A 14794-nucleotide genomic window follows, 5' to 3' on the forward strand; every position below is an offset into this window, starting at 1 on the left:
GACCGTGAATGGGAGCTAGTCAGTGATTCAACATGACATATTCCAACAATAGGGGATGCTGGTAATAGACTTGTTTACTGCTCACCGGAACAAGAAATGTCCAGAGTACTGCTCCTGGGTGGGGATCGAATGACACTCCATGGTAGATGCTCTCCTTTCTTAGGACAAAGGCCTTCTTTACGCCTTTCCCCCAGTCCCTCTATTACTGAAAGTCCTGTTGAAGATAAAAATGGAAAAAGCAAAGATCATTCTGATCGTCCCCACCTGGGCCAGGCAATCGCGGTTCCCTTACCTGTTGCAGCTGGCATGATGTCTGCTAATGACTCTACCGCCTGTTGCAGAATGAAGGTCACACCCTCCACCCCAATCTACAGATCCTGCGACTCAAAGCATGACTCCTTCATGGTTCCAACACACAGAAACAACTTGCTCTGAGGAGGAACAGGAGGTGCTATTATACAGTAGAAAGGGCACTACTTGTCATACCTACCTTCAGAAATGGAAGAGGTGCCAGCCCAAGGGGGTCACCCCTAATTCAGCCACCATACCGGTGGTCCTAGACGACCTGTTAAGCTTAAAGAAATCACATCTCTCTATTAGCTTGCTGAAGGTTCATTTCGCATCAGTTGCAACCTTCCACCAGCTATGAAGAGGTTTCTTAAAGGCATAGCAAACCTCTTCCCACAACCCAGGCCCCCGCTCCCTAACAGCAGCTCAACCTAATGTGAAAAGAAGTGACTAGACTGCTGTTTGAGACCACGGCCTGTTGTTCACTAACTCCAAAAGCGTTCCTCGTTGCCATCACTTCAGCCAGAATAGGCGAAATATGAGTTTGGATGGCGCATCCCCCTTTTACTGTGTTCTTCCCTGGCAAAGTCACACTCAGACCCCATCCGAACTTCACCCCTAAGGTGACTTCTGCATTTCACATGAATCAACTTATGCAGCTTCCAATATTTGGAGTATGACTACACTTGCAGCTGTACAGTGCTGAGCGTTAAACCTGTCTTCGTACAGCTGAGTAGGGAAAGCACAGCAGTCTGTCCACATTGACAGCTGCCAGCGCACTGTCATGGCCACATTTGCAGCATCTGCAGCGGCATTGGGAGTGGTGCATTATGGGCAGCTATCCCAGCGTTCAAGTGTCTGCAACGTGCTTTTCAAAAGATGGGGAGGTGCAGTGTGACAGGGAGCATGGGGGGGAGGGAGAGAGAGAGAGAGAGTGGATTTTTGGAGCTGACACTGTGTCAGCAGCTTCCTTGCAAGTTCCGACCCCCTCTCCCACCTCCCTCTCACTCACTGAAAGCAAATAGCAGCTGATAAGCAACCTCCCCAAAACGGACCCCTGCTCCCTCCCTCCCGCGCGCCGTACCACTTCTCTCCTCAAGCAAACCCTAGTTGTGGGCGTTCCAAAGGGAGCCCCCTGCCCGCCTCTGCGCAGTCACAGCAAACACTAGCTGTGTTTGTTTTTTTGATAAGCAGCTTCAGGAGCCCGGAGTTCACAAAACAAAGGAGAGTAATTTTACTTTAAAGGATTATGGGAAGCTTCCAGAGGTCAGTTACAGTGTACTAAGATTATTCCCTGTTTACACTGGCACCCCAGCTCTGCAGCAGCAGTGCTATACTCTTTATTCCTCTGGTAGAGGTGGAGTACAAGCAGCGCTGTAGCCAGGGAGATACAGCACTGTATGTCCTTGCCAGTGTGGATGGTGAGTGAGTTACAGCGCTATAAAGCCACTAACAGCGCAGTAACTTTCAAGTGTAGCCAAGGCCTTTATCCCAAACCTCCTGAGGACAACAGGGAAGCTGTCCTCCATATGCTCGACGTGAAAAGAGCTTTGGCCTTCTATTTGGATAGAACAAAGATATTTAGAAAATCTCTGAAATTCTTCCTCTCCATTGCGGACAGATCGAAAGGTGTAGTAATCTCAGCTTGGCGTCTCTCCAAGTGGGTCTCTGGCTGTATTAGACTCTGCTGCCAACTGTGTGGGGTAACACCCCCATCTTCAGTATGCACATGTTCCATGAGGTCAGTCTCTTCGTCAGTCACCTTCTCTAAGGTCCCCATGTCACCCAGCTAGCTGCTCTGCAGATCTCTATCTGTGCATACCTTTGCATAGCACTATGGGGGATTCAGCTACAGACGCCCAATTCAATGCTGCGGGACTGTCGTCTATATCAGACTTGACTCAAAAGTCCAATCCTCCAGTGGTGGATGCTGCTCGGGAGTCACCTACGTTGGAGCACCCATAGGGACGTTACTTGAAGAAGAAGATACTCACCTTGTGCCCTGATGACGATTCTTCGAGATGGGTCCCCCTGTGGATGCTCCATGACCTACCCTCCTCCCCTCTACTCCAGAGTTCCCTCCAGTTGACTCTGTGGTAGAGAAGGAACGGAGGAGGGAAATGTCCACACATGCTGGCAAGCCTTGAGGTGAGTGAGGTAACACACGTGTGGGACAGACTGTTATTGAAATTCTCCAATCGGCAGTGTGGGGCGCACACACTCCTACAGTGGAGCACCCATAGGGGAGAGACATCTAAAGAACCGTTGTTACTGCACAAGGGTGTGTAACTTCTTGCTAATGGGGAAAACACATTCTGAACAGATTAGCTCAGATTTGGTTCTATGGTTTATTGAACTGAATAATGAGTCAACAAAAATATTCACTTCTGTGAATGCTTTGCCTGGTTGCAGCCAGCTGTTGCATGGTGGTTGGTGGAGGAGTGGAACATGTTTTCTCCCAACACTTATTCTCCTGATGATGTGTCCCCTGTGTTACCAGATTTGCCCATGACTGTGGGGTTCGCTTATTTATTGGGGGGGTGCTGTTCTGTCATTCTGTCAATGTACTGCTTGTGTCACTTGTGTCCTCACGCGGAGCTCCACTTCTGCAAGTTCTCTCCCAATGGAGCTATCCTGCCGGACCTAGGTTCCCCACAATCCCTCTCTCTCTCACACACACACACACACTCGCGCGTTTCTGAGAGAATTGGGTTAATCAGCACTCCCGAGCTGACCCCTTGTATGCCCCTGGACCCAATAGACTGGGTTGAACAGCACTTCCAAGCTGCCACCCTCAGATGGCCCAGGTTCAGCATGTCCCTGTCCCTATTCACGTTACAATTGTTCTGGTCATAACCAACTTGATGAGCAAAGCCCACAGGATTTTTGGGCGCTCCAGGGATCTTTAGTTTAGGTACGAGGAGTGTTGCTGCAGAGTGAATAAGGAAGCCAAAAAACACCCACAAAGGAGGGAGAGAGAGAAGCAACTAGCTTAACCATGAACGTTATTTATTGCCAGGTAATAACCATACAAGGGGAGCGAAACAAACAAAACAGTGATAATATTAAATCTAACTTAAATTTGATTATAATAGTCAGGTTTAGAAAACTGTAACTGATCACGCAAGTCAGGGTCAGAAGGCTACACGCTGGGTTCTCACCACACCGTGAAGCTTGGACCGGTCAGGGTTCCCAAATGCTGGTGGTAGCTGAGTGCTGGACACGGGCAGAGCCCCCAGCACGATCGGTCAGGAGAAGATGAAGTCCCAGTGGCATTGATGCAGATTTTGGATCCAGGCATCAGAGCACTTGCTTGAGCATAGGTAGGGAGTTTCTGTAGGGAGAGAACAATGGTTCAAGGGAAAACACTAGATTTGTTTATGTGTAAACAAGGGAGTAAACCAGAGTTGTTTTGTTCAGGTTAGACAATAGGAACTGCTCATTCCTGGCTGTGGGTGGTGTTCCTTGGAGGGAGCTCGTAATGCAATTAGGCAGCATCAGTATTTTGGATACCAATCAAGGATTTATTATTAGAACTGGTCTGATAACTGCTGAGCTGGGTGTGTGCAGGTGTGGGTTCATTAACAGCTGGAGCAGAGATCCCCCATCATGCACTGCTTCCCTGGTTTTCTGGTCACAGAGTTCCAGACAGTTCTTGCCTTGGAATCTCTGTTCTCCATTCTGTATGCTAATGGAGATGCCTTCCACTACCTTTTCATTGCTTTTTGTAAGTCTTTCTTCTGATCAGCTTTGGTTCAAGCAAAGGCTGGGGGAGGGGATGGTCTTTTGTGAGTCAGACAGATTGGGTACTGTGCCTTGGTTCCCCAAGAACACAGAGCTGATAGGTAACACCTATGCCCAGCCTGAAGCCTCCTACATTCTCATTTCCGGTCCCCCAAATTTTTAAACCGTGGTGTTACCTCTCATCCTTTGCCCTTCTAGCCAAGAGTCTCCAAAGCATTTCCCAACATGAATGAACTAAAGCTCAAAACCATTTTTCCGGGTGAAGTGAGGATCATTATCCCTGTTATACAGAGAGGGAAACTGAGGCAATGAGATGGCAACTGCCTGCTCTAAAGTCATACAGTGGAGCTATAAGAGAACCAAATAGTGAAAGACCAGATAGTGTGTGCACAAAACCAGAAACCATGAAATTTAACATCAGAAACCTATAACTGCAGATTCCCAGATAACGGGTCCTGCTCAGACTGCTTGAAGGGGGCTCATCTCTGTCTAAACTCCCTGCTAAGACACAGACATGCTCAGTAATAAGCTTCTGGAGGAATCGAAATGCCCTGAGAATCCAGAGTGAGCCTCAGTGGCAGTGTCCCACTCACCCAGAGACACCCCTTCAGTGCCCATCTCCCCCATAAGGCCTTTCCTGTTCCATTTTTATTGAAAAATTCTTGGGTTTTACAAAGCCATAATTCCACTTTTACTAATTTCCCCCTTAAGTTTGGAAGTGCGGGAACACACAAGATCCAAATCCCTGCTCTGGAAGGAGAGATGGGTGTCCCAGGTGACCTAGCTGGGACACCCATCTTCCCTTTCTGATTGGGGAGCTGGATCAGTGCTGGTATACGTCGTGTCGTCAGTTTCACGCTTGTCACATACACGTACCAGCTTTACAGGTAGCACGGAGAGTCGTGACAAGGTGCTGGGCACGAACTGCTGAGCCAGCTCTGTCATGCCAGCTCCTGTTAAGGGAGGTAAATCGGAGCTGGCTAGAGAAACCTGTTCCTGATTGGCAAAGGGGAAACAGCTCCCAGCCTGATTAGCCTGGGGCTCCAGAAAAGCTTTGGGGGATAGTAAGGGGTGGGGGCAGGGCAGACACCAGAGGGGAAGGTAGAGAGTGGAAGGAGGATGGGAGCTCTTCTCTCCTGGCTGTAGAGGCTGGGAAGTCCTTCAGACTGAAGCCCCCATGCTGTATACAGTGGGAAGGTGGTGGGATTGCACCCTGTAAATAAACTGCACCAGTGATTGCTGAACTTGAGGGTCTGTGGGTGGTTTTTGGAGCAGAGCAAGGGGAGCCCTCTTATGCCCTGTTACACATGGGGGCTTGTCCGGGATCCTGAGCCAGCTCAAGAGTTTGGTGGCCCAGAGATGGAAGAGACCCTGCAGTGGCTGGTAAAGCAGCAGGAGGAGATGCAGAAGGCTATGCAAAGCTTGCAGCAATCCCCCCAGGTGGAGAGGCAGGATTTGCTTACCTGGCAGGCCGAGCAGCAGAAAAGCCTGCAGGAGCAGGCCAGCATACAACAGCAGCTCCTGCAGAGGATGGTGAGTCCCACCTGGGCACAGGACTATGTAAGATGGTCTCAGCAGATGACCCACTTCTGAGCGGGTAGCCATGGGGGCTGGATAGGATAGGGCACCCTATCTAGCAGGCGATGCCCAAGTGGCTTAAATGCTCCTGAGTGAGGAGCAGGCCAGGAAATACAATGCGGTAAAGCCAGCTGTCCTGGGTTGGGTAGGACTGTCCTCTGAGAAATACCGCCAGAAGTTACAGTCAGCAGGGGGCGGGGGGCAGCCCCAGGAGTTCGCCCAAAGGTTGATGGACTGGGCCACGCGCTGGCTGAGCCCCGCACCCAGACAGTGGGGGGGGATTATGGACGCATTGATCCTAGAACAGTTCCTACAGGGCCCCCTCGACAGCATACGAGTATGGGTTAGGCGGCATCAACCGAGTATGGTGGCGGGAGCTGTGAAACAGCGAGGGGTATGCGGAGGCCAATTTCCCCAGGAAAGAGGGACGACCCTATAAAGACTTGAAGACTGGGAGAAAGCCCAGAGGAACACACATCCCCCGGAAAGGGCCCAGATAGGAAAAAGGAAGACACTCAAGGAGCTCCCCTTGGGGCCTGACCATTTAAGAGCATAAGAACGGCCATACTGGGTGAGACCAAAGGTCCATCCAGCCCAGTATCCTGTCTTCTGACAGTGGCCAATGCCAGGTGCCCCAGAGGGAATGAACGTAACAGGTAATGATCAAGTGATCTCTCTCCTGCCATCTAGCACCACCCTCTGACAAACAGAGGCTAGGGACATAACAAGGGGAACAGCCCGTACGTGGAGTGTGGCTGGGCCGAGTTTTGTGGCTGGACTAATGCTGGAGGGAAGAGATTGTCCACCATTCTGGTGATAGTGGGGAGGAAACTACAGAGGGCCCTAATACAGCCTCAGCCTGGTTTCTTATCCAGAGGTGGCTGGTAAAGCTGCACTGGATGATTCCCGGAGCCAAGATGAACCTTGAATGTGTCCATGGGGATGAGAGACAGTCCCTGTGGCCCAGGTGCCCTTTGAGGTGTGGGGCAGGTTCTAGTGGAGACAGGTCGGAGTAGTGGAGGGACTGCTTTATCCGGTCGTGTTGGGCACAGAGTGGAACCCCTTCCCAGGAGGGAAAGGAGGCAGTGGGAGGAAGCCACAGTGGGGAAAAGGGGAGGACCCCCAAAGAAGGGAGTGGAACCACCTAAACCACGAAGCCCCAGTAGAGAGGGAGACCATCTCCTCAGGAGATTGCTGTGAAAAGCCCTAGACAACAACCCGAGTCAAGAAGGAAGTGAGGAAGGAGAGATGGGAGAGACTTCCCTCCCAAGGCCCTTAGCAGAGGAGAAAGGCCCACTGGAGCTCCCTACAAGGTGACCCCCAGGAGAAGAGGCCCAGGCCCTGCTTGATGGGTTTGAGAAACCTGAGGCCCTGGGTGTCCAGGGGGAAGTAGGGACCAATCCCAAACCTCTGCCGGAAGGGAATGGGGAGAAGGATGGGAAACATACCCGGGGGTGCGAATGGTGTGAGGACCTGTGAGTTGCAGTGGACCTATGGGGATATCCACCCCACACACAGTGTAATTTCTGTGGAGAGGGGGGTAAATGAATCCCGCAAGGAGGACCCCGGGGGCTCACCCGGAGGTAGAAGAGAACTCACCTGGAATGCCCAATCTGGTAGAGGGTATGGGAAAGGATGAACCTGGTGGTTAGGTGGGGGTGGGGGGAGAGGGGTGTGTGACAGGAGGCTGGGCATGAACTGCTGAGCCAGCCCTGTGTCATGCCAGTTCCCATTAAGGGAGGTAAATCGGAGCTGGCTAGAGAAACCTGTTCCTGATTGGCAAAGGGGAAAGCTCCCAGCCTGATTAGCCTGGGGCTCCAGAAAAGCCAGACAGAAGAGGGGAAGCCAGAGAGTGGGAGCTTCTGGCTGCAGAGCTGGGAAGTCCTTCGGCCTGAAGCCCCGGTGCTGTATATGGTGAGAAGGTGGTGGGATTACACCGGTGACTGCTGAACCTGAGAGTCTGGGAGTGGTTTTTGGAGCAGAGGCAGGGCCAAGGGGGGCCCTGCTTTGCCCCCATACAAGAGTTGTCTACGTTGAAAGCAAATAAAAGTTGTGCAACTGCCTTTCATGCTGAAGTGGCTGAAAGGGGAAGATGGTAGCTGACCGTGTTTCAGAACGTGAGGGGTTTTCTGACAGCTTCCAGAAGCAGCAGAAGAGAGCGAGCCGTACCCAATATTTATCCAGAAAGTGGCAACCTTCATTTCTTGCACCAATTACCCCCATTCTTTGTAATTTTTATTAAAAAAAACTAATAAATTCCCAGGAAATTTTAAATAAAACACACACCCCACCAAGCAAAGGCCTTATAACCCAGCCAGCCCCTCCTGACTGTTCCTCCCAGCTAATCCAGAGACACCCACAATTGCAAATATCACAGTGGCCTGCAGATGCTGCTCACTGCTGATTCCTCCCCATGATCTAGAGATGGCCCCTACTCCGGCTGGCAATCCCCATGCTGTGTAAGCAGAGAAATCTCACCAACTAAGCATTGCTGCAGCCTCTTGGGGGTTCCCAGGCCCCATGGCTGAGTGGCATTGCTGGGACGGGGGCATGGGAGCGGCACAGCTACCGTCATGCTCTGCTGCAAGTGACCCTTGCTGTCTTCTCTCTCCTTCTGCAGCAGTAACTGTGACCTGGACTATGAGCTCTACAGGGACGATTTCCCGTACAGGTGAGCGATGTCAGGCCCCAGGGCACCTGCCAGTTCTTCCCTCTTTGGTGTTGGGGGGCGGAGGGGCTGATAAAGTGCTGGGTTTGAGTTCCTTTTGCCCCCTGTATCACAGCTCAGTGCACCAGGACAGAGGGGGCCACATTTCTTTTGCCTAAGGGTACGTCCACTGCAGTGGAAGAGCTGGTTGCCGCACGGGCCAGGCTTGCCCGAGCCAGCTTTAAGCTAGCTAGCGTGGGTAACAGTAACGTAACCTGAGCACAAACCTCCAGGGGAGCCTGGCTGTGCCCTTGGGTTGCTAGCCCACACTGCTGCCCCTGCTGCCGCATGGTCACTGTTATTGCTGCCCGTGCCAGCAGCCTGGGCGTGCCTGTCCGCTGCAGTGACACCTTCGCATGCCATAGACTCCAGCTGTCAGCCAGTGCCTGGGAGCTGCGGCAGGGCCCTGGGGGAGTAGAAGCTGTGCCACACCCACGGCCCCGGGAGCCTTTGCAGTCAGACTCTGTTCTGGTGTCGGCTCGGGCAGCTCCTTTGAAGTCAACCCGAGCTGTGCTGATTTGCACCGGCTGAGGAGCTGGCCCCAATCTCATCATTAGGCCTTTACCTAATAGCAGCCGATTAGCACAGAGAGAGTCCCTGGGGTTTAATAGCCACGGAACCAGATTGTTTCCTCTGGCTGCACTGGCAGTCAGTAGGCAGCGAAGTGCACTGGGGGCTGGGAGGGATAGTCTGTCTCTGCTGCATGACTCCTGGTAACGCTCAGGGAGGGTAAAGAGTAGGGGGCTGCCCGTTCAAAGGAGCTGAAATCCTCCGGTGAGAGATGTGGTGCCAGGTGGTTTGGAGGCTAGCCTGGAGGCACCACATTTCACCCATCCCAGAGCCACAAGGGCAGCTTGCCAGGACCCCGGCGCCACACTGGATTGCCCTTGCCTGCAGCAGTGCTCACTGGTAATAGAGCAGGACTTCCTGTCCCAGAGGCCATGCTCCGTCCGGATCCCAGTGGCTGCTGTGCAGGAGGCACGCTGGGACTGTAGCGTCCACTGGCTGCCCCATCGATTCCTGCGCAGCTCCAGCTGGGGGCTCAGCACGTTTGGAGCCAGGTGCCTCTAGGCCACCCACTCGCTGAACGCCCAGGGAGGGAGGAATGGAGCAGGGCGTCCCAACTGCACCTGGGAGCATGCGCTGCCCTGAGGTGGGAGGGCTTGTGCCAGACCACAGCCCCCTGCTCCCCTCTGCAGCATGCTGCATCCTGTTCTTGGGCATTCAGGCCTTGTGATTTCCAGGGCTAGCAGCCCCCCAGCTCCCTGCTCCCAACTCCTGCTCCCTGCTGGCATGAGGGGGGCTCCATCCTCCCTGCTTATCCTGCAGGCTCCTTCTTCCCCCAAGGACAGTGCAGTGCCTGTGACACGTTGCGCAGGGGATCATGCCAGAGCCTCGCCCTGCTCCTCACACAGCTGTGGCTCCCCCTTGCAGGGTGTACGAGTATCAGAAGATCCCGCCCCTTATTAATCGCATTCCGGTCAAGACCAGACGAGCCCACGTGGGGGCAGGGGGCAAGAGCAGCCTGATCCCCCACCCGGGGCCGAGAGGCAGCAGCAACGCACCACTGGGTCGGACAAAGCGTAAGTGTTACAGATTGCGGGGGGGGGGCGGTGGCTAACGGGAGGGGATGTGGGACACTGAGAGGATCACTGCTTTAGGAAGTGGAGGGTGTCCTGGGGAGGGCGAGGCACCAGGACAGCACGGCTTGGGTGGAGCATGCCTGAGGCAGGGGCTACTCAGCACTGCTTGCAGGGAGCACGTTCTCCACAGGAAGGAGTCTTCTGTCGAGAGCCCCAGCCCGAGCAGCGAAAGAACTTCGCCTTTTAACACATTTTACAGGCCACTGTCTCCAAAAATTGCTCCAGGAAAGCAGCGCCTAGGCCAACTGATGTGTGAGTTAGACAGGCCCAGCGTTTGCAAACATAGGTGCCCCTGAAGCTGGGACCTTCCAACGTGCCAGGGGATTTGGGGAGCCTTGTGGAGGGGCCCGATGTTCCAGAACCCAGGCCCCTTCCAGGTGCCTCCAGGGCAGAAATCTTGGCCCAACTGCTGTGCATTTAGAAGAGGAAATACACAGCAGGTGCAGAGGGAGACAGGAACCTGCCTGCAGCTTGGAGGTTCAGATGGCAGCACCCACCACTTAACTGATGCTTAACCACCAAGAGCTGGAGTGTGCAGAATGGCTCTGAGGTGGGTTGCCCAGCCAGGCTGCCGACCCCACCAGGATCACCCTCCCCATCGCTTCCAGCGAGGTACGTCTCCATGGAGCCTAATGGCCTCTCCTCTCCTCTCCCTCGTGCAGTGCGTGCCGAAGAGCTGCATTCCATCAAGGGAGAGCTGAGCCAGATCAAAGCCCAGGTGGACAGTCTGCTGGAGAGTCTGGATCGGATGGACCAGCGGCGGGAGCGGCTGGCTGGGGAGAGAGGTGAGAGGAGGGGGAGGCTGTTACTGTCAGAGCACTGGGTGTGCACAAGTAGGCACATAGGCTGTTTGTGATCATGTGGCCCCTTTATGGAGATGTGAAGGCCCAGCAGCCGGACAGGAACCACCCCCGCCCACGAGAACGTACGCAGGGACGCCCCTGAACTGGTTCTGAGCACAGCTCCAGAGATGGCCTGAGCTGCGCTGTGCAGAGAGGATAAGTGCAGTGCTCCCCCCAGCTAACCCGGCTGCTCCACTGAAACTCCCCCACCATGTTCGCTAACAGGACACTGCAGCCTGCTTCTTTGGGAGGATTAGGGGGTGACTGTCGGGCTCCTGGCTGGCTGCTGCATGGCCCTTCTTTGGCCATCACAGACTAACAGCCCTTTGGCCTGGGGCATTTCCCTAGTGACCTGTGAGCACGTCCCTCCTGGGCAGAGCACAGAGCAGCCAGAGAGCTCTGCTATCTAGGGGCTGCTCTGATCTTGCAGGCTCCAAGGAGGGGGAGAAGAAGAAGAAGGCTCAGGTGAGCGAAGAGCCCTCGTACCCGGCGGGGGAGCCGCAAGGGAAGGAGATCCCAGCTGCCGACGCGCCGAGCGACCTGAGGGACATCGACAGTGAGGAGGAGAGCACAGACACCGAGGAGACGGTAGGTCCCTGCGGAGCTGCTTTGTCATGGGTAGCGCTGCCAACTGTCTCATCACATGGACACACCCTGCCCCTTCACTGGGGCCCGGCCCCTCATTCCATCCCCCCCTCACTTTCACTGGGCTGTGGCAGGCGGCTGGGGTTCGGGAGGGGCTGCGTGCTCCTTAGGTAGGCAAGGAGTCTGCCTTAGCCCTGCTGTGCTACTAAAATCTCCTGGTTTGGTTTCAGTAGCGTCCAGCAGAGAGCACCCATTCCGGGCGACTCCCGGCGAAGCCGGCAGGGTTGGCAACCCCAGTCATGGGCCCTGCATGGCCTAGGCAGGGAGAGAGCTTTTGGCTGCTAGCTTTCTCTGGGCTTTAGCCAAATGGTCCTCAACATGCCTGCATGGGGAAATGTGCTGGCCGTTCCCCTGAGCCAGAGGAATGCCCATCTCCAGCCCGTGTGCCTCGGCCACGACCCCCCTCATCACACCAGGCTCCCCTCCCGTTTGCAGGAGCTGCGCTATGGGAGGGGGAGGGCTGCTGAGTGCATGTAGCTGCTGGTGCAGGCGTGCAGAGAGACGGGCACTGAGGCCAGGGGCGTGGCATTATGGGTGCCTAGTGCCATGAATTAGTTGCTAGTTTTCAAGATGGGGCCACCTGAGCTGAGTGCTGCTAGAACAGAGTTTTGGGAGAGGCTTGGGCTCCCTGCAGGATATAGATTCCCCCTGGGCTATATCCCTAGCCAGCCAGCCCCCCTCCACAAAGCTGGCATGCCCAGGCCACTGACACTGTAAACATACCTGGAGCGAGGAAGTGCCCAGGGAGCAGGCTTCAGCTGCAGCACACAACCCAGCCAAGCTGCCATGCCTGGCTGCATCATAGCTGGGTGCGTTGACAGCCCCTCCAGTGATGCAGGTGAGCCAGTCACCGTGGCAGCCTCTCCCCCAGACACTCATGCAATTAAAGGGAACAACCCAGGGGCTGTTTAAACAATTTTCTAACACGCAGGCTTGTACCAGAGCATCATGATTTTGAATCAAATCCCTCTCATTTACTACTTTAATTCCCAAGACAAATTACTATAAACTTACTAAGTCAGGGCACCTTTGTCAGCAAGTGGCACTGGGCATGCTTTGACTAACAGTGTTCCAGACAGGTGGAGCAGGGCAACGGCAGAGCCCTGCCATCTCCCTGCCATCACTGACCCGCGGGTAGCCGTGTGCACATGCGAGCAGGGACCGTGCACATCCCCGTGGGTAGCCGTGCGCACGCGCGAGCGGGGGCTGTGCACATCCCCGCGGGTAGCCGTGCGTGCACGCGAGCGGGGGCCGCGCACGGGCCCCCCCGGGTAGCCGTGCGCGCGAGCGAGCGGGGGCCGTGCACGGGCCCCCCCGGGTAGCTGTGGGCGCGCGCGAGCGGGGGCCATGCAAGGGCCCCCCCGGGTAGCCGTGGGCGCGTGCGAGCGGGGGCCGTGCACGGGCCCCCCCGGGTAGCCGTGGGCACGCGTGAGCGGGGGCCGTGCACAGGCTTCACTCTCCACTGGGATGCCTCCTCCTGGCTGCTCTGGGGATCAGCTTCTTGCAGGGGTGACACCCCGGTCTGTGGCTCGTCCGCCGCCTTGCCATCTCTCTCTAACTCAGGGTGTTCTCCCGTCAGGGCCTGGTCTCGGGCCGGGTCACTATGTGCTTTCCCCCTTCGGGGGATCAGTCATGCCATACAAACCATCCCAGGTTCCCATTCTCTGTCCAGCGGGGTCAGGACCCCGTGGCTGGTAGGAGAACCCAGGTCTGCTTTCTACTCTGGGTTCCAACTCAGGGACCCTCTAATCAGCTGCCAAGGTCTGCAGTGTCGCACCTTGTCCTTTACCGCACTCAGGCTTCTCCTCCATCCTTCCTTCAGGGCCTGGCTCCCCGGGGTTTCCTCCTTTCCCGCTCCAGTGCTTCACTGCAACCCCCATCTGCTGCCAGCTCTCTGGCTTTATCCTAGCTGGGCTGAAACTTCTCAGCCAGGCTCCAGCAGCAGGCAGGGGTTCCTCAGGCCACCTGATGCCCCTCAGCTGTGGCCTAGGTGTTTAACTGGACCCTTCTCAGCCTCAGTTACTTTCCTAGGCTAATGGGGGTGGAACACCCTGTCAGAGGGGGCCGTGCACATGTGCACACAAGAGCAGGGACCATGCACAGGACCCCCGGGTAGTCGTGTGCACACACAAGAGCAGGGACCATGCACAGGACCCCCCGGGTAGTCGTGCACACACAGGACCCGTGGGTAGCCGTGCGTGCCCACACAAGCGGGCGCTGTGCACGAGGACCCCTGGGCAGTCATGTGCACACGAGCCATGTGTTTTGGTCCATGTGGCTTATGTTGGCTGGTCTGGAAATGTGGCCCACAGGGATGACTAACGTAATGTAGTATCTCTTTGCAGATGAAAAACCACACGTCAGACCCGGAGGGCAGCCAGTAACCGGACTGGGGCGCCAGAGCCTTCCCCAGGTTGGCTAGCATTTCCTTTCCTGTGTTTGTATTTCTTTCAAGGCTGCCGGCTGGGGCCACACATGACATGAGTGTACCCGGTCTCAGCGCTAGTGCAACAAAGCCGTGTCCCGCGCCTCATCATTTCCGCCAGCACGAGACCCCACCACGCTGAGGGAAATCTCTGTGTTATGATTGTTCCTTTTAGCAGTGGGAGGGAAATGTAGTGTGGGGGAAGGGCAGGTCGAAAGCCCCTGAGGGGTTAGACTGGCTGGCTCCCGGTGGTGTATTTAAGACCCATGTAGAAAGCCAGGCAGCCCTCACTTTGCCCGCGAATGGCACTGTTGGAACAAGAGGGGGTGTTGGCTCCCAGGCCAGGCCATTGCTGTACATGGCCCTGCGTCTCCCACTGCAAGGTTCCCCTCCCAGGCCCCATGTCACCTCTCTCCTGCTCAGGGACTAGCTGTCGAGCTCGCCATGTGCAGTATAGAGCTCCCATCATTCCCTGTTTTTCCTGTGTGCCTCATTGTGGAGTCTTGCCCTGTCTCTGGGCCTTGATTAGTTGAGAGATGCCTGGTGCCACAGGAAAAACACCCATGGCTTTGGCCACTCTGCTCGAATGCCAGCTTCATCCGGTGCAGAACAGGGACTCCTGGGGGACCCTTCCCATCGCCTCCCTGCGTGACCCACGTCACTGAGCTGCAGAACGAGTCTCAGTGAACCTTGCAATGTAGCGTGCCCAGAAAGAGCCAAAATGTCACCCACTCATGGGCACAGCAGGCCGACGCTCTGGCCCAAGTCAACATTGAAGGCCCCGAGTTCTCTCTGCGCTATGTCGTTCAGAGCAGGATTTCCATGCCCCACGGGGAGGGAGAGGCTCTTGCAGAGAGAGCAGGGAAGCAGCAGGCACTTATTCCTGCCTCAGTCAATGCCTACCACAAGGGTAGCGCAGGGC

The 14794-nt window shown here is 55.4% G+C and overlaps 1 protein-coding gene across 1 annotated transcript in view; it reads left to right on the forward strand.

Moving 5' to 3' along the window:
• LOC115660187 (heterogeneous nuclear ribonucleoprotein C-like 2) overlaps positions 1-13863 on the forward strand; it is a 46053-nt gene extending 32190 nt beyond the window's left edge. The window contains exons 3-7 of the mRNA XM_030581270.1: positions 8231-8281; positions 9752-9900; positions 10623-10745; positions 11233-11390; positions 13793-13863. Of these exons, the coding sequence (XP_030437130.1) occupies positions 8231-8281; positions 9752-9900; positions 10623-10745; positions 11233-11390; positions 13793-13831 (520 nt within the window). The 3' untranslated portion in view covers positions 13832-13863. The remainder of the gene's footprint in view (positions 1-8230; positions 8282-9751; positions 9901-10622; positions 10746-11232; positions 11391-13792) is intronic.
• The last annotated feature ends 931 nt before the right edge of the window (positions 13864-14794 follow it).

The sequence above is a fragment of the Gopherus evgoodei genome, chromosome 12 (assembly GCF_007399415.2).
Source record: "Gopherus evgoodei ecotype Sinaloan lineage chromosome 12, rGopEvg1_v1.p, whole genome shotgun sequence".
NCBI classification, from domain to species: domain Eukaryota; kingdom Metazoa; phylum Chordata; order Testudines; family Testudinidae; genus Gopherus; species Gopherus evgoodei.